The 23,040-nt window shown below is 41.0% G+C and overlaps 1 protein-coding gene across 3 annotated transcripts in view; it reads right to left on the bottom strand.

Annotated features, from left to right (window-relative positions):
* Positions 1 to 23,040, bottom strand: part of rxrba (retinoid x receptor, beta a) — a 139,105-nt gene that overhangs the window by 35,224 nt on the left and 80,841 nt on the right. For all 3 annotated transcript variants that reach the window (XM_060904817.1, XM_060904816.1, XM_060904818.1), the window contains 3 exons: positions 13,650 to 13,691; positions 13,165 to 13,256; positions 12,920 to 13,025 (listed from right to left, as the gene is read on the bottom strand). In XM_060904817.1, coding sequence (XP_060760800.1) covers positions 12,920 to 13,025; positions 13,165 to 13,256; positions 13,650 to 13,691 — 240 coding nt within the window. The remainder of the gene's footprint in view (positions 1 to 12,919; positions 13,026 to 13,164; positions 13,257 to 13,649; positions 13,692 to 23,040) is intronic.

The raw sequence follows: 23,040 nt of genomic DNA, 5'->3' as shown, positions 1-23,040 counted from the left end.
CCTATTACTTTGCAGAGTATCTTTAAAGGAAAGGCTCAACAGGCGTATTCTGCGCTTTCGCTTGAAGATGCTGCTGATTATGATAAGGTGAAATCAGCAGTGTTGCGTGTATATTCACTTGTGCCTGAGGCATATCGACACAAATTTCGCTCTTATCAAAAACTAGATGCGCTTTCTTATGTTGAGTTCCTTAGAGAAAAAGAAATTGTTTGATCGTTGGCTTAGCTCGCAGGATGTTAAAACTTTTGAAGGTCTCCGTGACTTAATTCTTATCGAGGATTTCAAAAACTGTCTACCTAAGTGTATTGCAACTCACTTGGGTGAACAGAGTTTTGAAGCCCGCCGATGCTGCTGTTAAAGCAGATGAGTATACGTTGGCCCATAAAGATGCGAGCGCCTTTTCTGCTAATCCACCGTACGTGTCCACTAAAAACAAACTAAAAGATGCCGTAGCCGATACTGTTCAACCTGTTGCTGGTAGTACTGATGGTCGTAGAGTGACTCGTGTGAGAAATCACTTTTGCGGATATTGTAAAAAGCCAGGGCACATAGTTGCTAACTGCTTTAAATTGAAGCGCGTCAATAATCCTCCAACTTCTAAAGCTGGGGTTAATTGCATCTTTTCGCTTCCTCCAACGTCTCGGAAAGACGAGAGTAGTAGTCAGGTTTTCGCTCCGTTTATTACGGAGGCGGTTGTCTCTTTGCCGGGTGCGCAGGGGCTGCACGTACCTGTGAAAGTTTAACGAGATACCGCTGCCTCTCAGTTTTGTTTTGGAGAGCGTTTTGAATTTTGATAACCGGTCTTATACTGGTGAAAATGTCCTTGTACAAGGTTTTGAAATGGGTTTTTCTTCTGTTCCCCTTCATAGGGTTTTGCTCGTTTCTAATTTAATTTCCGGTGAGTTTAAAATGGGTGTGCGCCCTTCTCTCCCTGTTAATGATGTGCATGTTTTGCTTGGTAATGACATTATGGGAGAAATTGTTTTTCCTAGACCTGTCGTAACAAACTTTGTTGAAGCTGAAAGTCCTGACCAGTTATGCATGGATTACCCTGAGGTTTTCCATGCCAATGTTGTTACGCGTGCTTTGGCTAAAAAGGCAGAGACCTCTGTGAAAGCAGGTAGGGACGAAATAATTGAGCTCTCTGACACATTTATTGTTCGTCCTTTGTCTGGTGGTAGGGATGAATTGAAAAAGACGCCTCCACTTTCGATGCTTCCTAGTCTTTCGCATTTCTCTCTGAGCCGTGAACAACTTATTCTTCATCAGAAGAATGATCACTCCCTCTCGCCTTTATTTTTTGAAGCCGTGTCCGAGAAAGACATTGAGTTTATGCCCCAGGGCTATTTTTTGCGAGATGGAGTTTTGATGCGTAAATGGAGACCACTAATGGCTTCAGCTAAAGATGACTGGCGTGTTTTGATGCAGATAGTTGTGCCTACACCATTTCGTAACGAAGTGTTACGTTTAGCCCATGATAACTATTTTTCAGGCCATTTAGGCATTAACAAGACTGCTGATAGAATTTTGCGCCATTTTTTTTGGCCTGGTCTTAAGCGTGATGTGGCAGCTTTTTGTAGAACATGTCACGGGTAAGCCTAATCAAATGATACCACCTGCTCCGTTACAGCCTATTCCTGTCATGTCTGAGCCATTTGAACATGTCGTGGTGGATTGTGTGGGAGAGTTGCCTCGAACAAAGACCGGCAAAGTTTATCTCCTGACAATCATGTGCACCCTAACTCGTTTTCCTGAGGCCATACCATTGGGGAAAATATCTGCGTCTACCATCATTAAAGCGCTAGTGATGTTTTTCTCCCTTTGTGGTCTACCTAAGATCGTACAGACCGACCAGGGTTCCAATTTTACGTCACGCATGTTTAGACAGGCCATGACACAACTCGGCATTCAGCACATTACATCCAGTGCGTATCACCCTCAGACTCAAGGGTCACTTGAACGTTTCCATCAAACGTTAAAATCTATGTTGAGGGCATTCTGCCTAGCATTCTGCCTAGAGAATGCAGCGAGGATGGTGTGGAACATCCAGTTTGTTTTTTTTCGCGCAAGTTTAACTGCCACCAACGCGCGTATTCCACTATTGAGAAGGAGGCGCTTGCGCTCGTGTTAGCTCTTCAGCATTTTGAGGTCTATGTTGGCGGTGCAGTACAACCAGTCGTGGTTGTACAATTTTGGCTAAAACACTGACCATAACCCGCTAACATTTCTGGACCGAATGCGCAATCATAACCAACGGCTAATGCGCTGGTGCCTCGCGCTCCAAGGGTTTAACATCACCATTAGACATATTCATGGGCGCGATAATGTTGTGGCAGATGCACTGTCTCGTGCGTAAGTGTTTAGTATTTGCGCTTTGTACACTCCTTGACTGTTTTTTTTTTTTTTTACACTTGTTTTAATGCAAATAAACTGTGGAATTGTATTTTTTTTTTGTTTTTTTCCAGTTTAACTGTGGTAAAGTTGGGCTGGATATTGGTATGGTTTTCTTTTTATTTATTCTCTGTATTTGATTATATGTCTTGTTTATTTGTTATTGATGTTATGGGGGTTTGATTTATCTCCCCAGTTTATTTCTTTATGGGTGGGGGTGTTACGTGGATTTGTTATGTTTGTCAATGCCTTGTAATGCTTTTGCCATTGGCTTGTGCTGCGCTCTTATTGTTTCCAGGTGGCCTATCCTGACTTTTCATGATCGGCTTTCCTATTGGTCTGCTGCAGCCAAGCCCCTATTTAAGGCCGCCCTGGTCAAGATGGCGGAGGCTCTCTCTGGTCGTTCGTTTGGGCAGACGCCGGCACACACGTTTCGCACCTTTTCTAATATTGTTTATCGTGTTAATTATTGCTTTAGTGTTAGTCACCTGGTCCTTTTTTTTTTTTAGGGGTTTTTGCTTCTTGTTAATGTGGAACCATCTTTGAAGTAAAACAAAAGCTTTTTCCCCCTAAAGTGTGTCTTTGGTATTTGTTGTAGTGTCCATATTATTTCTTTCAAGGTGGACATTGTAACAGTATGAAAAAAAAAATCCTAGGAGGTAGGGATGGTGTGGTATTGAATCTTGATTTGACATTGTTTCCTGTTTTGATGTGCCTTGCCTCCTAATAAAAATATTAATAAAAAAATAATGTTTCTTCATAAGCAGTCACTTAGGCTGTGATTTTTTTTTTTAAAGCACACTATATCACTTGGTGAAAGGTTTGATACTATATCAGGCAGGCCAGTGTGGAATGTTTTTTATAAAAAAAAGTTCATGGAACAATTTTGTTTGTAACTAACATCACAAGATAAAACACAAAATGAAAAAAGCAGAGGAGGAGAAACATGCAAAACACTGGCAAGAACTAAATGCTAATTAACTGGATTCAGCAAAATCAGACTGTTTTCTTAATGAAGTGTGTCGTTAACTCGCCACCGAGCTAAAATCTCGAGTAGGAAGCGTCAGGCTAACACACATTAAGTTAGCAATAACAGTAGCCTGCTGATCTGATCATCAGTGCTGAGGTGGTCAAATCAGCAACGGCTCATTTCAGAACCGTAACAATGAAGAAATGATTTTCCTGAGTTCACCATGTACTTTTCAGCATGTGAAGTAAACTAAATCTCAACTGGTCATTTTCCAGGTGCTTTAGGGAAATATTTTAGGGTGTCATCAGCATCAGAACCTGCTGTAAGTCATGCAGGTACATTTTTAATCCAAATTAAATTTTATTATACTGTATATTGTCACACCCGCGCACGCGTCTAACTCCACTCGCGTGCATTCAGAGCAGCGCGCGCTTCTAAGACCAAGTACTCGCACCTGTCCCGGATTAAAGCACAATCAGCGCAAACGTAAAAGGATGCGGAGAGCTCTCACATGGTGCAAAGTATTGTGCTGACTGTGACCTTTACTGAACCGTGTTATTAGCTTGTCTTCATGGTTCTTGACTCCCACTGTGTTTTTGGATTCTGCTTTTATCTGTGCCTCGCATCAGTTGGTGCCTCCCTCAACCATTCTTCCTGTCTACCGCTGAGAATGCTGCCTGTTGATTTGGACTGTATGCCTGATTATCTTCTTTATGCACCTTCTTCTGAACTTACTTCTTCCTCCATCTACCCCCTTTACTGACAGAATACTTCGCCAAAACATGGATGTAGCAGAAGAGAACAGGCACGTTGTTCAACCTAGATCAATTGTTTTTCCACACACGGATCAACTGTGTGAAGCTGAGGCCACCCTGTCGGAAAAACAGTTGATCCGTGTGCGGAAAAACAATTGATCCAGGTTGAACAACGTGCCTGTTCTCTTCTGCTACATCCATGTTTTGGTGAAGTATTCTGTCAGTAAAGGGGGTAGATGGAGGAAGATCCAGAACCTGTGCCAGAGGCTGACAGGACGGCCTCCACTCCAGAGCCAGTTCCAGAGACAAGAGCCTGACGGTGGCCTCAACTTCATTGCCTGTTCCAGAGCCTGTGCCAGGGGTCAAGAGGGCGGCTTCCGCGCCACATTTCAGCAAGAATGAGCTCCTTTCCCTGCTGCCAAGCTTCAAAGACGTCGTCACTCCGCTGCCTGGCTTCAGCGTCGACGAGCTCTTTGCTCCGACACAAGGTTTCGAAAACGTCTTCACTGCGTTGCCCAGTTTCAGCACGGACAAGTTCTTCACTCAGAGATGCCTACCCCAAATTTTGAATTTCAGTATTCTTGAAAACATTTTTCAGTATTTTGGAATGACTTTCAGTAACATTAATTTATGCGCATTTCCATTATAAAGAGGTATATATACCAATATGTTTAACATTTAAATTATTAAAAAGAACTGTTTTGTGTGAATTGAATAAACAAAACGCGAGCAGCCATCTCAACTGAATTTCCACTCAACAAATTTCTAGAGCATACAATATATCACATTTTTATAAATACAATAGTGTTCCCTGTTTGCAGACATTACGGTTACGCACTTCCTGCTTCCTGAGTTGTTCGCGCCGAGTCCTTTTTCCCGCGAGTGCCGGCGTTAATTACTAATCCTTTTTTAACTTTTTTTCTACAAATAAATTTCCAGTATCCTCTTCATTTTTATTGTACTGTCGCTTTCATTTTTGTACTTTTCACTTTCGCTTTCCTTTTTCCGTTTTTTTCCCCGGTTTTTTCTCTTTCTTTTTTCGGAAGAACGCCGAGACTGGAAGCTTTCTTTTTCTCTCCTCCTGTGTAAAGTCCACAAGCGGAGGCCATCCACATCTGATCTGCTTTAATATCAACAGATCTTCATTTAAGGTACGTGAATCTTTACATCATGGCATACCTTCAGCCTGTTCAGTGTGCTGAGTGCAGGATGTTTAGTCATTCTTCCTCCATCACTAGCGATAGCTCTATTAGCTTTACTTGTGATAAGTGCAGATTAGTTAGCTCTCTGATGGAGAAGATTACAGTGCTAGAAGCGCGTGTCCAGGCTTTAGAGCAGGTTAGTGAGCGTGAGAACAGTGTAGTTTCCGTTAGGGAAAGTCTGGACGCCCTAGGTGGAGTTAGCAATCCCCCAACTCCGGCATTAGAGCCCTTACAGCGGGGCGAATGGGTGACGGCTCGGCAGCATAAGCATAGAGCCAAAGCTACCGCTGAGGCTCGCCCACGGGAGCACCACTCCTCTCCGCGTCATGTGTCGAAAAGGTTTGCTCTCCTTAGTGATGCACCCACTGAGAAACCTGAAAGAGCTCTGGTTATAGGGGACTCTATCATACGGCACGTGAAATTAGCTCAGCCTTTAGGGGCACCAGCAGCTTTAGTCAGGTGTAGTCAGGTGAGCCAGGGTGCCGGACATAGCAGGTAATCTTAGGGTCCTAGGCAAGCACAGGTTCTCAAAGATAGTTATCCATGCAGGAGCTAATGATATACGCCTTCGTCAGTCTGAGGTTACTAAGAGTAACTTTGTAGAGGTGTTTAAATTAGCGAAGGCGATGTCCGATGCTGTAGTATGCTCTGGCCCCATCCCAATGCGGCGTGGCGATGTAGCTTACAGCAGGTTATGGTCGCTGAACTGCTGGCTGTCCAGGTGGTGCTCTGAAAACAGTGTGGGCTTTATAGATAATTGGGCTAATTTTGAGGGCACTGCTGGCCTGTTAGGGCGGGACGGTATCCATCCCACTCAGGAAGGTGCTGCTCTCATTTCCTGCAGCATAGGTCATAGTCTCAGAACAGGCCTAGTTAATTTCTGACAATCCAGAGCCAAGGCCAGGGAGCAGACGAACAGGCTAAACCGACTGTCTGCTAGCTGCACAGAGTCGTCACTCAGGGCCCACTACATCGAGACTGTGTCTGTTCCCCGAGCTCAACAAAAAGGTAGAAATTTTCAGAGAGTTTGTTCCAGTAACCTAATCAATATAAAATTAGATCATACTGACTGTACAGCTGCTGCCAGCACCTTTGATCTAAAGGTGGGGCTATTAAATATTAGATCTCTTACATCTAAAGCGCTAATGGTTAATGAACTCATTACTGATCAGGAGTTTAATGTACTGTGTTTAACAGAAACATGGATTAAGCCAAATGTATTCATTTGGCTTAATCCATGTTTCTGTTAAACACAGTATATAGCATTAAATGAAGCGAGTCCTCCTGGATACAGTTATATACACCAGCCTCGTCAAACTGGCAGAGGAGGAGGCGTCGCGGTTATTTATAACGATTATCTAGGTGTAACACACAAACCTGGTTATAAATTTAATACATTTGAAGTTCTTCATACTCATATAATGTATGTAGCCTCGAAAAATAAGTCTACCCAGTTAATCCCATTGCTTATTATTTACAGGCCCCCGGGGCCATATTCTGAGTTTCTTTCTGAATTTGCAGATTTTATCTCAGATTTGGTTATTTCCTTAGACAAAGCTTTAGTTGTCGGAGATTTTAATATTCACTTCGATAACCCAGAAGACCCTTTAAAAACAGCGTTTGTGTCCATCTTAGATTCAGTCGGGATTAAGCAGAATGTCATAGGATCGAGCCATAATGGTGGTCACACCCTTGATCTAATACTAACATTCAGATTAAACGTAGACAATATAGTCATACTTCCACAGTCTGAAGTTCTCAGATCATTGTCTCATCTCATTCAAAATATGTCTGAGTAATAATATATGCATCTCACCATGCTACTGTATTAAACGTACTTTCACGTCAACTACTGCACAGAGCTTTATAAATGATCTCCCAGAGCTGTCAACTTTGATTGGGTCACTGTCAGCCCCTGCAGAACTTGATCAGGCAACTGAATGCTTAGAGTCAACATTCCGCCATACTTTAGATAATGTAGCTCCTCTAAAAAGGAAAATGGTCAGAGACAAAAAATTAGCACCCTGGTATAATGATGACACTCACACATTAAAACAGACCACTCGAAAATTGGAACGTAAATGGCGTCAAACAAAATTGGTAGTGTTCAAATTAGCTTGGAAGGAGAGCTTCCTGAAGTATAGAAAAGCTCTTAGTGCTGCGAGATCAACATATCTCTCCTCCCTAATAGAAGATAACAAAAATAATCCTAGATTCCTATTTAATACTGTAGCAGAATTAAACAGGAATAAGTCCACTATCAACACATGCACACCTGCAGTATGTAGTAGCAACGACTTCATGAATTTTTTTTAATGACAAAATTGAGAATATCCGACAAAAAATTCAAACTACTAATTTAAGGTTAGACAATGAAAGTGACCTTGTAGTTAACAATATAACTGTATCAGATCATCAGTTAGAATGTTTTACTCCCCTAAAAGAAACTGAATTACTTTCATTAATCTCTACATCAAAAGCCTCAACTTGTGTACTAGATCCCTTACCGACACATCTATTCAAACAGATAATGCCTGGAGTAATTGAACCGCTTCTAAAAATAATAAATTCTTCTCTTATGATTGGCTATGTACCCAAATCCTTTAAACTAGCAGTTATCAAACCCCTGATTAAAAAACCTGACCTTGATCCCTGTCAGCTGTCCAATTATCGGCCAATATCAAACCTCCCCTTTATCTCCAAGATCCTTGAAAAAGCTGTGGCACAGCAGTTATGCTCATATTTACATAGGAATAACATCCATGAAATGTATCAGTCAGGATTTAGACCTCATCATAGCACAGAGACAGCACTGGTTAAAGTAGTAAACGACCTACTGTTGGCGTCTGATCAGGGCTGCGTCTCGCTACTTGTGTTGCTTGACCTTAGTGCAGCATTTGATACCACTGATCATTCCATTCTTCTGGATAGACTAGAAAATGTTGTGGGAGTTAAGGGAATGGCCCTCTCCTGGCTCAGGTCTTATCTAACTGATCGTTATCAGTATATTGATATAAATGGTGATATTTCTAGACGTACCGAGGTAAAGTTTGGTGTTCCACAAGGTACTTGTGGTCTTGGGTCCACTGCTTTTTTCTCTATATATGTTACCTCTGGGCGATATTATTCGTAAACATTGTATTAGTTTCCACTGTTATGCTGATGACACACAGTTGTATGTCTCTGCAAAACCTGATGAGAGACACCAGCTTAATAGAATTGAGGAATGTGTTAAGGACATTAGACACTGGATGCTTATTAATTTCCTTCTGCTTAACTCTGACAAGACTGAAGTACTTGTGCTAGGACCACATACAGCTAGAAGTAAGTTTTCTGATTACACAGTAACTCTGGATGGCCTTTCTGTTTCTTCACGTGCAGCAGTAAAAGACTTCGGAGTGATTATTGACCCCAGTCTTTCATTCGAAACTCACATTGATAACATCACCCAGATAGCTTTCTTTCATCTCAGAAATATTGCAAAGATAAGAAATTTAATGTCATTGCATGATGCAGAAAAACTAGTCCATGCTTTCGTTACCTCCAGGTTGGATTATTGTAATGCCTTACTGTCTGGATGTTCCAATAAGTGCATAAACAAGCTCCAGTTAGTTCAAAATGCCGCAGCAAGAGTCCTTACTAGAACTAGAAAATATGACCACATCACGCCTGTCTTATCCACACTGCATTGGCTCCCAGTCAAATTTCGTATTGATTATAAAAATACTACTATTGACCTTTAAAGCACTAAATGGTCTCGCACCACAGTACCTGAGTGAACTTCTGCTCCTCTATGACCCGCCACACCTACTTAGATCAAAAGGTGCAGGCTATCTGCTGGTACCTCGTATATTGAAGGCTACATCAGGGGGCAGAGCCTTTTCTTACAAAGCCCCACTGTTATGGAACAGCCTTCCAAGTAATGTTCGGGAATCAGACACAGTCTCAGCATTTAAGTCTAGGCTGAAAACATATCTGTTTAGTCAAGCCTTTTGTTAATGGTGTTTATGAGGTAAAGGAGTAGATCTGGAGGGTCCTCAGACATAGAGTGTTTTGGTAAACTGGGATGTATGGATGCTGTCAGTCCCCACTCACTTGCTCACTCGAGTTTGTTGATGGTGTAGTGGCTGGCTGCTTTATGTCCCGGGGCTCCCTCATGCCTGTGTTACCTTCTGGCTCTCTCCTTTTAGTTATGCTGTCATAGTTAGTTGCCGGAGTCCCTGCTTGTACTCGGTGCAATATGTATACTGTTCCTACTTATTCAGGTGACACTGGGCATACCTAACCACCTGTGTTTTCTTTCCCTCCCCCCAACCCCAAATCTGTCCCTCTGAGTTACATGGAGTCAACAGGAAATCTTTTGGTGGAGAGGGTGGAGACCTCGACTGGCTATCGTAGCCTGCAGGGAATCGGCCGTCAGACATTCTGTCGCATGTCCCAGACCCGGTGAAATGTAACTGAATTGTCTTGGCCAGCCCTAAGGGTCCCATCTGCATCTCATCATTGCTGAGGAGTGTGCTCCCATCACCCAATCAAGCATCCAGCCAGAGCAGGTCATGATATTTTTTACCATATTAACATGCCATTGTTGTGTGTTATGCCTGATGTAAAGACTCTCGTCTCTGCGAGCCTACCACACAGATTTAATACTTGTCATTTTTAGGGCATACCTAAAAACGTGTGTTTTCTTTCTCTCTCTCTTCCCCCCCAATCTGTCCCTCTGAGTTACATGTTGATCCTGGGATTGAGATGCTGGCCTCTTCTGCCCCTCGGACCTGCTTGATCCATCCTGGTGCCCTGTGTCTGGTCGGAGTTTTATCGCACCGCTCCTGTGAAGGACGGCCCCATGAGGACAGTTGAGGGTTATACCTGTTAAAACTGTTAATATTATAGTCAGGCTGTCTGTTGTTGCCCAAATGAGGATGGGTTCCCTTTTGAGTCTGGTTCCTCTCGAGGTTTCTTCCTCATGTCGTCTGAGGGAGTTTTTCCTTGCCACCGTCGCCACAGGCTTGCTCATTGGGGATAGATTAGGGATAAAATTAGCTCATGTTTTAAGTCGTTCAAATTCTGTAAAGCTGCTTTGCGACAATGTTTATTGTTAAAAGCGCTATACAAATAAACTTGATTTGATTACGGTTGACTACCAATCATTGGTATTGAATGCAACTCCTCAAAAGTATTATATTATATTGCCTGGCAAAATGTTCTACCTGTTAACGGATTCTAATAAAATTAAAAAAAAATTTCTTATTTCATGCCAAAGAGAGTCCAACATTGTTATCTTAATGTCCCAATATATAAATACTTCAGCATAATGCTTCAGAAGAGACATTGAATAAAATGACATTTATAATTGTATTTAAAACAGTGGAATGATCAATTTTTTGCCACAATCCCAACAGCACTAATCATAAAATTCTGTTTTTGATCATACTACATGTACATTTGCACTTGCAACACTGAAAAGACTTTGAATTAAAGAAGTACAGCCAGTGTTTGATATTTCAGTGAATAAAAATCATACATGTAAAAAGAAACTGAACAAGTTTAACTCACATTTCATGGCACTAATCAGCAAAATCAACTCCAAGCATAGGTCAACCATCACCGCTTCAGCACGTGTCACATTCCGTGTCTTTTCATCCACAGATTTCGTAAAAAACTGCTGGATACCCCCAGATTTACTTTCCGCCTGACTCGCCATTTCAGCATACTCCATATGCTTCTTTTTGTAGTTGATATGCCGCGTGCAGTCATCGCAACCACCATGAGTGATGTTAATGTCAGTTCTACACAGTTTGCAGTGCACGTATCCATTGCCCTTTTGACTGGGTGTAATGCACGGCCATTCTACCGTATCGAAAATAGCGCGAACAAATGTGCGGAATCTGCGCATGTCACACACAGCATGTGTGGTTGTCGTAAAAATAAATAGCCGTGAATCGCGCATGGATTGAAAAAGTCGCTTGGACATTTAAAAACAACTCACTGGAATTTTTTAAGACTTTATAATAATTCCGTACAGAATAACACTGTTTGCCGTAACATCGTATTTACGTAACTTTTCCGTACAAAATACGGCCAATCCGTACTAGTAGGCATCTCTGTTCACTACACCACCTGGCTTCGAGGACGTCGTTGCTCCTCTCCCTGGCTTCCACATGGACGAACTCTTTGCTCCACCACCAGGCTCCGAAGACGTCATCGTCCTGCCGCCTGGCCCCAGCTTAGACAAGCTCTTTGCGCTGCTGCCGGGCATTGAGGACGTCATCACCCCACCACCGGGCTTCAGCAAGAATGAGACTATTGCTCAAACAAAGCTGATGCCCGTCTATGAGTCCATGCAGACACCTGCGTCCATGCCCATATTTGAAATCATACTCACTCTAATGTCAGAGGCTCGAACATGGGCATGTACCATCTCTATACACAAGCCCATGGCCAGTCCGGAGCTCGAGCCCAAGCCCGGGTCCTGTCCAGAATCTGAGCCCTTGTCCATGCCCTGCCCAGAGCCCAAGTCCTGTCTAGAGCCCAAGCCTATGTCCAGCCCAGAGCCAAAGTCAAAATCCTGTCCAGAACCCAAGCCCATGTCTCGACTGGAACCCAAGCCTCTGTCTGTATCCTTGCCCATGTTCAAGACCCAACCCGAGCCCAAGCCCCCACCTAAGTCGAGAATCAGGTGCCACATCCACCCAGAACCAGAACAGACAGCCGATGGCACGGCATCCAGTGCCAGGTCCTCATCCCCAGGGCTCATCCAAGAGGGGTTTCTTCCACTCACATGAGCTCGGAGCGGTGCGTGCCTCCAAGACAAAGTACTTGCACCTGTCCCAGATTAAAGCGCAATCAGCGCACACATAAAAGGACACTGAGAACTCTCCCACAGTGCAAAGTATTGTGCTGACTTTACAGTCAACACAATACTTTGCACTGTGGGAGAGTTCTTTACTTTGCCATGTTATTAGATTGTCTTCCTGGTTCTTGACTCTCGTTCTGTGTTTTTTGGATTTCTGTTAGTGTCTCGCTCAACCATTCTGCCTGTCTACCATTGATGATTCTGTCTGCCGATTTGGACTGTATACCTTGGTTATTATCTTTATTATAAACACACTCTTCTGCAGTTACATCTGCTTCCATCCCCCCCTTTCACTGATATATCATTTGCTAATTTTTCAGTCATGGCTAAATTAAGTTCTTTACAGCTCGCAAGTATTTTTGTGCTACAAAAAGCAATATTATCCTCATCCCTGCCACTGAAAACTACCAGCATAGAATGATGCTGCCACCACCATGTTTCTCTCTAGAGGTGATATTAGTCATCTGATTAGTAGTACTTAGTTTTTGCCAGAACTAATGATTCGCGTTCAGCCCAAAAAGCGCTTGTCTCAAGAGAATCTTTTCTGCCATATATATATATATATATATATATATATATATATATATATATATATATATACATACACACACACACACACACGCGCATGCCTTTCAAAACCAAGGGGTCGGAATACTACCATGCTCCACAAAATAAGTCAATTCAGTTTACCAAACTGACAACCAAATACGATAAACAGAGTTAGTGCATTATCTTCATTATGTACCTGCCCTGCTGCTCAGGATATCTCTGTTTACAATAAGCTTCTAGGGCAGCATACACTTTCTCTCTCAGTAACTCCACTTCACTTGGGTTTGAAAGTCCTTTTGCGTCTGTGAAACATACACAAGAATAATTATAGTGCATTGCCATGTCAAATCAGAAAATTGTGTTTAAGCATTTCAGAATTTACATTTTCAAGCGAAATCCAAAACAAAAATAAAAAGCTAAAAAAATCATAAACCCAAGTACCTGGGTTGAAAAGGATGATGGCTCTTAGACACCCCAGCTCAGTCTTATCCATCTGCATATCCCTCATCTTACTCACTAGTTCAGTCAGCACCCTGTATCAACACCAGGAAATGAGAAACACACACACACACACACACACACACACACACACACACACACACACACACACACACACACAAAAAAAGTGTAGGATGACTGATTGGGGGGAAAAAGGGCCATGCAAAAGAAGTGACAGCACTTTTATATTAGATGTCTGAATACAAAAATACTGACTCAGAGCAGTAACATTTTTAACAAAAAAAAAAAAAAAAAGTGTACATGGTTTGAACCATTAACAATATGGGCACATTCAGAGACACAGACACACACATTGTTCTTTACCCACCTATAAAACATCATTTAAAAAAATACCCCAAACACACACGTGTTGTTTGTTTGTTTTTGCTGGCTTGGAATGTGTGTGTTGTGTGGTGTGGCTTTATTACCTGTCAAATATGGCCCCAACCTCTGCATTGTGCGCACTCTCCCTGTGTATTCAATCACAATGTGTTATTACAATGTCAATACACAGATTATTACACTTAACATCTTCCTCATGTATACGTTATGACTGTGTGCACCAGCAGAGACAGTGGGGCCCATTCAAGGAGTAACAAGCTGCAGGCTCTTGTTGAGAAGCATTTGTCTGGGCTTGTAGCATTACACAACACAATGGGCAAAAACAGCTTTAAATGACAAACTGCAGTCTTACAGAATCTGCACATTTGAGCCAGGGGGTGCAGACACTAAACCGCTTGGAGGAAAGCAAAGGAATCCAAATGACAATGAGAAATCTCCAATGACTACTGATGTTCAGGAGAAAAGCAAGCAGGTTAGTGTTAAACAATCAGAATCTATGTATTGACGTAGAATGAAACAACACAGTGAGCAGGAAGCACAGGCATCAAGAAGTGATAGTGCGAGTACAACCCCAATTCCAAAAAAGTTGGGACAAAGTATAAATTGTAAATAAAAACGGAATGCAATAATTTACAAATCTCAAAAACTGATATTGTATTCAAAATAGAACATAGACAACATATCAAATGTTGAAAGTGAGACATTTTGAAATTTCATGCCAAATACTGGCTCATTTGAAATTTCATGACAGCAACACATCTCAAAAAAGTTGGGACAGGGGCAATAAGAGGCTGGAAAAGTTAAAGGTACAAAAAAGGAACAGCTGGAGGACCAAATTGCAACTCATTAGGTCAATTGGCAATAGGTCATTAACATGACTGGGTATAAAAAGAGCATCTTGGAGTGGCAGCGGCTCTCAGAAGTAAAGATGGGAAGAGGATCACCAATCCCCCTAATTCTGCGCTGACAAATAGTGGAGCAATATCAGAAAGGAGTTCAACAGTGTAAAATTGCAAAGAGTTTGAATATATCATCATCTACAGTGCATAATATCATCAAAAGATTCAGAGAATCTGGAAGAATCTCTGTGCGTAAGGGTCAAGGCTGGAAAACCATACTGGGTGCCCGTGATCTTCGGGCCCTTAGACAGCACTGCATCACATACAGGCATGCTTCTGTATTGGAAATCACAAAATGGGCTCAGGAATATTTCCAGAGAACATTATCTGTGAACACAATTCAAGGTGCCATCCGCCGTTGTCAGCTAAAACTCTATAGTTCAAAGAAGAAGCCAGATCTAAACATGATCCAGAAGCGCAGACATCTTCTCTGGGCCAAGGCTCATTTAAAATGGACTGTGGCAAAGTGGAAAACTGTTCTGTGGTCAGACGAATCAAAATTTGAAGTTCTTTATGGAAATCAGGGATGCCGTGTCATTCGGACTAAAGAGGAGAAGGACGACCCAAGTTGTTATCAGCGCTCAGTTCAGAAGCCTGCATCTCTGATGGTATGGGGTTGCATTAGTGCGTGTGGCATGGGCAACTTACACATCTGGAAAGACACCATCAATGCTGAAAGGTATATCCAGGTTCTAGAGCAACATATGCTCCCATCCAGACGACGTCTCTTTCAGGGAAGACCTTGCATTTTCCAACATGACAATGCCAAACCACATACTGCATCAATTACAGCATCATGGCTGCGTAGAAGAAGGGTCCGGGTACTGAACTGGCCAGCCTGCAGTCCAGATCTTTCACCCATAGAAAACATTTGGCACATCATAAAACGGAAGATATGACAAAAAAGACCTAAGACAGTTGAGCAACTAGAATCCTACATTAGACAAGAATGGGTTAACATTCCTATCCCTAAACTTGAGCAACTTGTCTCCTCAGTCCCCAGACGTTTACAGACTGTTGTAAAGAGAAAACGGGATGTCTCACAATGGTAAACATGGCCTTGTCCCAACTTTTTTGAGATGTGTTGTCATGAAATTTAAAATCACCTAATTTTTCTCTTTAAATGATACATTTTCTCAGTTTAAACATTTGATATGTCATCTATGTTCTATTCTGAATAAAATATGGAATTTTGAAACTTCCACATCATTGCATTCCGTTTTTATTTACAATTTGTACTTTGTCCCAACTTTTTTGGAATCGGGGTTGTAATAAAATAGGAAAAACAATATGCAGCAGATGATACAATATCATTCATGCAAGTGAAAGAAGAAAAGCATGTCTCCTTTTAGGGATAAAAAGAGAACATGAGACAAATGGGTGTAAACAAGATGAACAGAGAACAGTGAAGCAGGTGAATCTCAAACAGCAGCCTGCAACTAGTTATTCCAAGATTTGTTTCAAGTACTGAGCATTAAATAAATAAACAAAATGTAGCAGATTAATAGTGCTGTGATGAAGCTTAGTTCAAGAAATGTGTGTGCCTGTGTAGGTATTTATGAATGACTGACAGTGTGCACTTCCCACAAGCCGAGGAAACAGTTTCCTACAAGTAGTAGTAGTAATAATAATAATAATAATCATAAAAAATAAGTCACAAGTAGTGATCTACAGGGTCCAAGCACTCTTGATAAGCATGTTCATGCATGGTCAGGTTTTGTGACAAAAGCTCAATGCTAGTTGTATGAAACGCCTGCTGAAAGCTGATTGGCTAAAGGCAGACGTTTTAAAAGTAATTCAGTCGTGTTTAAAAACCCAGTAACAGTTTAGCACATAGATACAATACACCAAATTTCAGTTCGATCGGACTTTCATTTCCTGAGAAACAGCATTTCAACATTTCAATTTAACTTCACCCCTTTTCAATGGTTATGCCCCAAGCTTTGCATAATCACCTTAAAATCCTAGGACAAGTCTGCAAAGGCAGGTTTGCATATTCTGCAAATTAGCATGGGTGGCAGTAAAATGGCTTGAGGCTGTTTTTCTGTTTGGAAGAACAAGGGGAAAACAGATTTTTTTTTCAAAAGAAAAAAAAAAAAAACTCAGTCGGGTCATTTACAATAGGGTTACTTCATGTAACCCTACTTCAATTACTTCATGCTTGAACCACTAATAATAATAGCTGCAAGGAGTGAGTAATGGGCCGAAGCACCATGGTGCAGCAACATCTGTTTCATGAGCAAATATGAGCATGTGATGTTACATTCATTTCACTGAACATATAAACTCTGAGGTATATCACATGGCATACAGTAGAATTACACAACAGCTCTAGAAAGTATATGAATCTGTTAATGATTACTGTTGGATGAAGTCAATAATTTCATTACTGAAAACATCTGCTGAAATATTCTGCTTGAGCAGCAGGTTTCAGTGCGAAGTACACTAGAATAATACCACACAGTTTGAGCACCATCATGTTAATTCACTGCCTCATCATCACAACATCGTTGAGGTTAGTGTTAATTTTGACAAGAATTATAAATTTAGTCTCAGTCGCTTACTAAAAACTGTAGTTACATTTGTCACATTTTAGTTTTAGTTAAGATTTAGTCAGTGGAACTCAATTTTAATTTTAGTAAATGATAGTCATAATATTCTCAGACAGTTTCATGATACTGTAACGCTGAAGGATATTTCTCCTAACTGTAAAAAAAATTCCCTTGATAAGTAAGCATACCTTATACTTTGTGTTTAGTCAGAATGTGCTAAAGTAATGTAGGAGCCATTTTAAGAGACTGATGGTGTTCAGGATAGGTACAGTTAGGTCCATATATATTTGGACACCGACACAATTTTTTTTTTTACCTGTTTACTGAAACATATTCAAGTTATAGTTATATAATGGACATGGACAAAGTCCAGACTTTCAGCTTTCATTTGAGGGTATCCACATTAAACTTGGATGAAAGGATTAGGAGTTTCAGCTCCTTAACATGTGCCACCCTGTTTTTAAAGGGACCAAAAGTAATTGGACAATTGACTCAAAGGCTATTTCATGGGCAGGTGTGGGAAATTCCTTTATTATGTCATTCTCAATTAAGCAGATAAAAGGCCTGGAATTGATTTGAGGTGTGGTGCTTGCATTTGGAAGATTTTGCTGTGGAGAAAACATGCGGTCAAAGGAGCTCTCCATGCAGGTGAAACAAGCCATCCTTCAGCTGCAAAAACAGAATAAACCCATCCGAGAAATTGCTACAATATTAGGAGTGGCAAAATCTACAGTTTGGTACATCCTGAGAAAGAAAGAAAGCACTGGTGAACTCATCAATGCAAAAAGACCTGGATACTCACAGAAGACAACAGTAGTGGATGATCGCAGAATAATTTCCATGGTGAAGAGAAACCCCTTCACAACAGCCAACCAAGTGAACAACACTCTCCAGGAGGTAGGCGTATCAATATCCAAATATACCATAAAGAGAAGACTGCATGAAAGTAAATACAGAGGGTTCACTGCACGGTGCAAGCCACTCATAAGCCTCAAGAATAAAAAGGCTAGATTGGACTTTGCTAAAAAACATCTAAAAAAAAGCCAGCACAGTTCTGGAAGAAGATTCTTTGGACAGATGAAACCAAGATCAACCTCTACCAGAATGATGGCAAGAAAAAAGTATGGCGAAGGCGTGGTACAGCTCATGATCCAAGCATACCACAGCATCTGTAAAACACGGCGGAGGCAGTGTGATGGCCTGGGCATGCATGGCTGCCAGTGGCACTGGGTCACTAGTGTTTATTGATGGTGTGACACAGGACAGAAGCAGCCGGATGAATTCTGAGGTATTCAGAGACATACTGTGTGCTCAAATCCAGCCAAACTGATTGGTTGGCATTTCATAATACAAATGGACAATGACCCAAAACATAAAGCCAAAGCAACCCAGGAGTTTATTAAAGCAAAGAAGTGGAATATTCTTGAATGGCCAAGTCAGTCACCTGATCTCAACCCAATTGAGCATGCATTTCACTTGTTAAAGACTAAACTTCAGACAGATAGGCACACAAACAAACAGCAACTGAAAACCGCTGCAATAAAGGCCTGGCAGAGCATTAAAAAGGAGGAAACACAGTGTCTGGTGATGTCCAGGAGTTCAAGACTTCAGGCAGCCATTGCCAACAAAGGGTTTTCAACCAAGTATTAGAAATGAACATTTTATTTACAATTATTTAATTTGTCCAATTACTTTTGAGCCCCTGAAATGAAGGGATTGTGTTTAAAAAAATGCTTTAGTTCCTCACATTTTTATGCAATCATTTTGTTCAACCCACTGAATTAAAGCTGAAAGTCTGAACTTCAACTGCATCAGAATTATTTTGTTCACAATTCATTGTGGTAATGTACAGAACCAAAATTAGAAAAATGTTGCCTCTGTCCAAATATTTATGGACCTAACTGTAGGTTTGCCTTTTCTTTTAATTTAGTAATTTGCTCAACATTTATATTCATGTTTGGCCCTGATACATACTTATATTGCTGTTGCAGTTGAGAGTTACCCTTGTATCAGTGGTTTTACTTGGATAGAATATCCTTGTCTGATATTGTAATGGTACATTCCATTTAGCTTTCGTGGATGTGGGTACTGTATTAATGGAAATAAGATGATCAGGTTAAGAGTAACAGTTTTCTAACCAAAATTCTATGAACTAACAGTAATTTGTAACTGTCAAAATTGGAGTAGTAAAGGTTTTTTGTTTGTTTTTTGCTTGAAGATTTCTGTTCTCTGGAGACGTTTATCGTGTTGTGATTGTTACAAGTAAGCTGCTCTGTAAGAGGCCAAGAGAAACAGAAGAGCTGTACATCCTTTCTTCATGGATCATATAAAAGTGAATGCCTAACCAGGCTGTTGGCCCGAACAAAGCCATTTCGTCTCTTTTTTTACTCATCAGGGCATAATGAAGAGATTTTACTCTAAATGTTACTGTCAAACAGATTTTTCATTTACATTATCATTACAATTTAGCCATGAAATAAAATATCAATGAATCTTTACTTCTCTTGAAACTGTCCATTAACACTGTGATATCTGTTCCTTCAAATTTTTACACCAGAGATCTTGAAATCATGCTGATCAAATGAGGTATGATTATGAACTCATTAGAAGCAAGTTTAAAAAAAAATTATAAAGCTCACTTCCTGTTGTCAGTTAGTGGTGCTATTACAATGAAACAAGTCAAGTTTATTTTTTATGGCACTTGTAACAATAGACATTGCCAGCTTTACAGAATCTCAATGACATGAGCCAATTTTATCCCTAATCTATCCCCAATGAGCCAGCCTAAATCACTGTTGGTATGTGCATGTGACTAGAGTCACACTGCATAGAGAAGTGCGCACACAACTGATTTTTAAATCTTACTCCCACAGTTATCTTCTAATGTACATAGTTGGATCCATTTCTCAATTTACGGACAAGTTCAGTCACTTGCTGAAGAACGAATGTGGTAAACATGTAGTACAGCATCACATCCAGTATGGTCCCTTGTTAAACAACTTAATCGTTCTTTGTCCCGCATGCATCAAACTCGATATTCCTGCCCACTATCAAACTAAAAATCCATCAAGTGACATTTTTTTTTTTAATCGACTCCTTTCACAGTCCTGGTACAGTGGTGCTTGAAAGTTTGTGAACCCTTTAGAATTTTCTATATTTCTGCATAAACATGACCTAAAACAACATCAGATTTTCACACAAGTCCTAAGAGTAGATAAAAAGAACCCAGTTAAACAAATGAAACAAAATATTATACTTGGTCATTTATTTATTGAGGAAAATGATCCAATATTACATATCTGTGAGTGGCAAAAGTATGTGAACCTTTGCTTTCAGTATCTGGTGTGACCCCCTTGTGCAGTAATAACTGCAACTAAACATTTCCGGTAACTGTTGATCAGTCCTGCACACCGGCTTGGAGGAATTTTAGCCCATTCCTCCGTACAGAACAGCTTCAACTCTGGGATGTGGGTGGGTTTCCTCACATGAACTGCTCGCTTCAGGTCCTTCCACAACATTTCGATTGGATTAAGGTCAGGACTTGGCCATTCCAAAACATAATTCTTCTTTAACCATTCTTTGGTAGAATGGCTTGTGTGCTTAGGGTCGTTGACTTGCTGCATGACCCACCTTCTCTTGAGATTCAGTTCACTGACAGATGTCATGACATTTTCCTTTAGAATTCGCTGGTATAATTCAGAATTCATTGTTTCGTCAACGATGGCAAGCCGTCCTGGCCCAGATGCAGCAAAACAGGCCCACATCTTGATAATACCACCACCATGTTTCACAGATGGGATAATGTTCTTATGCTGGAATGCAATGTTTTCCTTTCTCCAAACATAACGCTTCTCATTTAAACCAAAAAGTTCTATTTTGGTCTCATCCGTCCACAACACATTTTTCCAATAGTCTTCTGGCTTGTCCAGGTGATCTTTAGCAAACTGCAGATGAGCAGGAATGTTCTTTTTGGAGAGCAGTGGCTTTCTCCTTGCATCCCTGCCATGCACACCATTGTTGTTCAGTGTTCTCCTGATGGTGGACTCATGAACATTAGCTAATGTGAGAGAGGCCTTCAGTTGCTTAGAAGTTACCCTGGGGTCCTTTGTGACCTCGCTGACTATTACATGACTTGCTCTTGAAGTGATCTTTGTTGGTCGACCACTCCTGGGGAGGGTAACAATGGTCTTGAATTTCCTCCATTTGTACACAATCTGTCTGACTGTGGATTGGTGGAGTTCAAACTCTTTACAGATGGTTTTGTAACCTTTTCCAGCCTGATGAGCATCATCAAAGCTTTTTCTGAGGTCCTCAGAAATCTCCTTTGTTCATGCCATGATACACTTCCACAAACATGTGATGAGACTTTGGTAGATCCCTGTTCTTTAAATAAAACAGGGTGCCCACTCACACCTGATTGTCATCCCACTGATTGAAAACACCTGACTAGAATTTCACCTTCAAATTAACTGCTAATCCTAGAGGTTCACATACTTTTGCCACTCACAGATATGTGATATTGGATCGTTTTCCTTAATAAATAAATGACCAAGTATAATATTTTGTCTCATTTGTTTAACTGGGTTATCTTTATCTACTTTTAGGGCTTGTGTGAAAATCTGATGTTTTAGGTCATATTTATAGAAATATAGAAAATTCTAAAGGGTTCACAAACTTTCAAGCACCACTGTACATATGATAAATAACTTTGCATTAAAAAGCACAGTAACCAGTATGGTACTGCTTATTAAAGACAACATGGAGTATCTCAAAAAGTCTAAGATAATTATGAGACAGTGCTTGAGGTTGATGGGCCACATCAGGTTGCACTCGTGTCAGCCAAGAACAAGTATCTGAAGTTGCAGGGAGCACAGAGTCACCCAAACTGAACAGTTTAAAGATTGGAAAAAGATCACCTGGCCTGATCAATCTTGATTTCTCCTGTGCCATGCAGATGGTAGGCTTAGTATTTGGCATCAACAGCATGAATCCATGGACGCAACCTGTCTTGTGCGAACAGTTGAGGCTGGCGGATGTGGTGTAATGGTGTGAGGAATGTTTTCTTGGCACACATTGATCCCCTCACCCCATATACTTCATTACCACAGTTTACCATCTTCAAATCGCTACTTCCAGCATGATAATATACCATGTCACAAAGCCGTCTAAAATTGGTTTTAATGAGTTCATTGTTCTTCAGTGGTCTACCCAATCACCAGATCTGAATCCAAAAGAACACCTTTGGGACGTGGTAGAACGGGAGAGTTACAGCATAAACATCTAAAAAATCTGCATGATGCAATCATGTCAACTTGGAGCAGAATCTCAAAGGAATGTTTCCAACATCTTGTGGAATCCATGCCATAAAGAACTGAGGTTCTTCTGAAAGCGAGGTGGTCCGACACAATATATATTTTAACTCCTGGAAACAAAAAGGCCTCATGCATCTGTATAGCCATACAAGTGAGGATGCCTGAAAAGAATTAATGGATAGAACATGTCCAACCTTTTAGGCTGCATCATTCCACCATCAGCAGCATCACTTTGTTTACCACTGAGCCTTAACTATAAAAACACAGCATCTCAAGACACTAGTGCCCCATTTGTTGCTTTAATTAAGAAAAGCATTGTGTGGACCTGAAAACCTGAAACTGGCATACTTTATGCATCAGGGCCAGGTGTACGACTAAACAGATTGCCTCGTCGGGTGATTTGTTGGGGCGACAGGTAAACTGAAAGGAGATTGCTCACAGCCTAGATACCAGAGATAAGGAGCTTCTCAAAACACATTCTAACTTTCAAGGTAAGAGCTATGGGCTGTAGTCATTTAGAGAGATGATGAATGTCTTAGGCAATGTTGATAAGAGAGGTAGATTGGAGGCCTGTGACAGACTAGGGCTTAGGCCAGGAAGTTAATGTAGAGGTCCTTCTACATCGACAGAAGACATCTGCTTTTATGTACCAATGATCCGCATGGTCTAATATTTCATCATCTAGTTCTGCAATTTCATTATCACTACACTATT

This window comes from Neoarius graeffei, chromosome 22, assembly GCF_027579695.1.
Source record: "Neoarius graeffei isolate fNeoGra1 chromosome 22, fNeoGra1.pri, whole genome shotgun sequence".
Classification (NCBI taxonomy): domain Eukaryota; kingdom Metazoa; phylum Chordata; class Actinopteri; order Siluriformes; family Ariidae; genus Neoarius; species Neoarius graeffei.
This window is presented reverse-complemented; position numbering and strand designations above follow the sequence as displayed.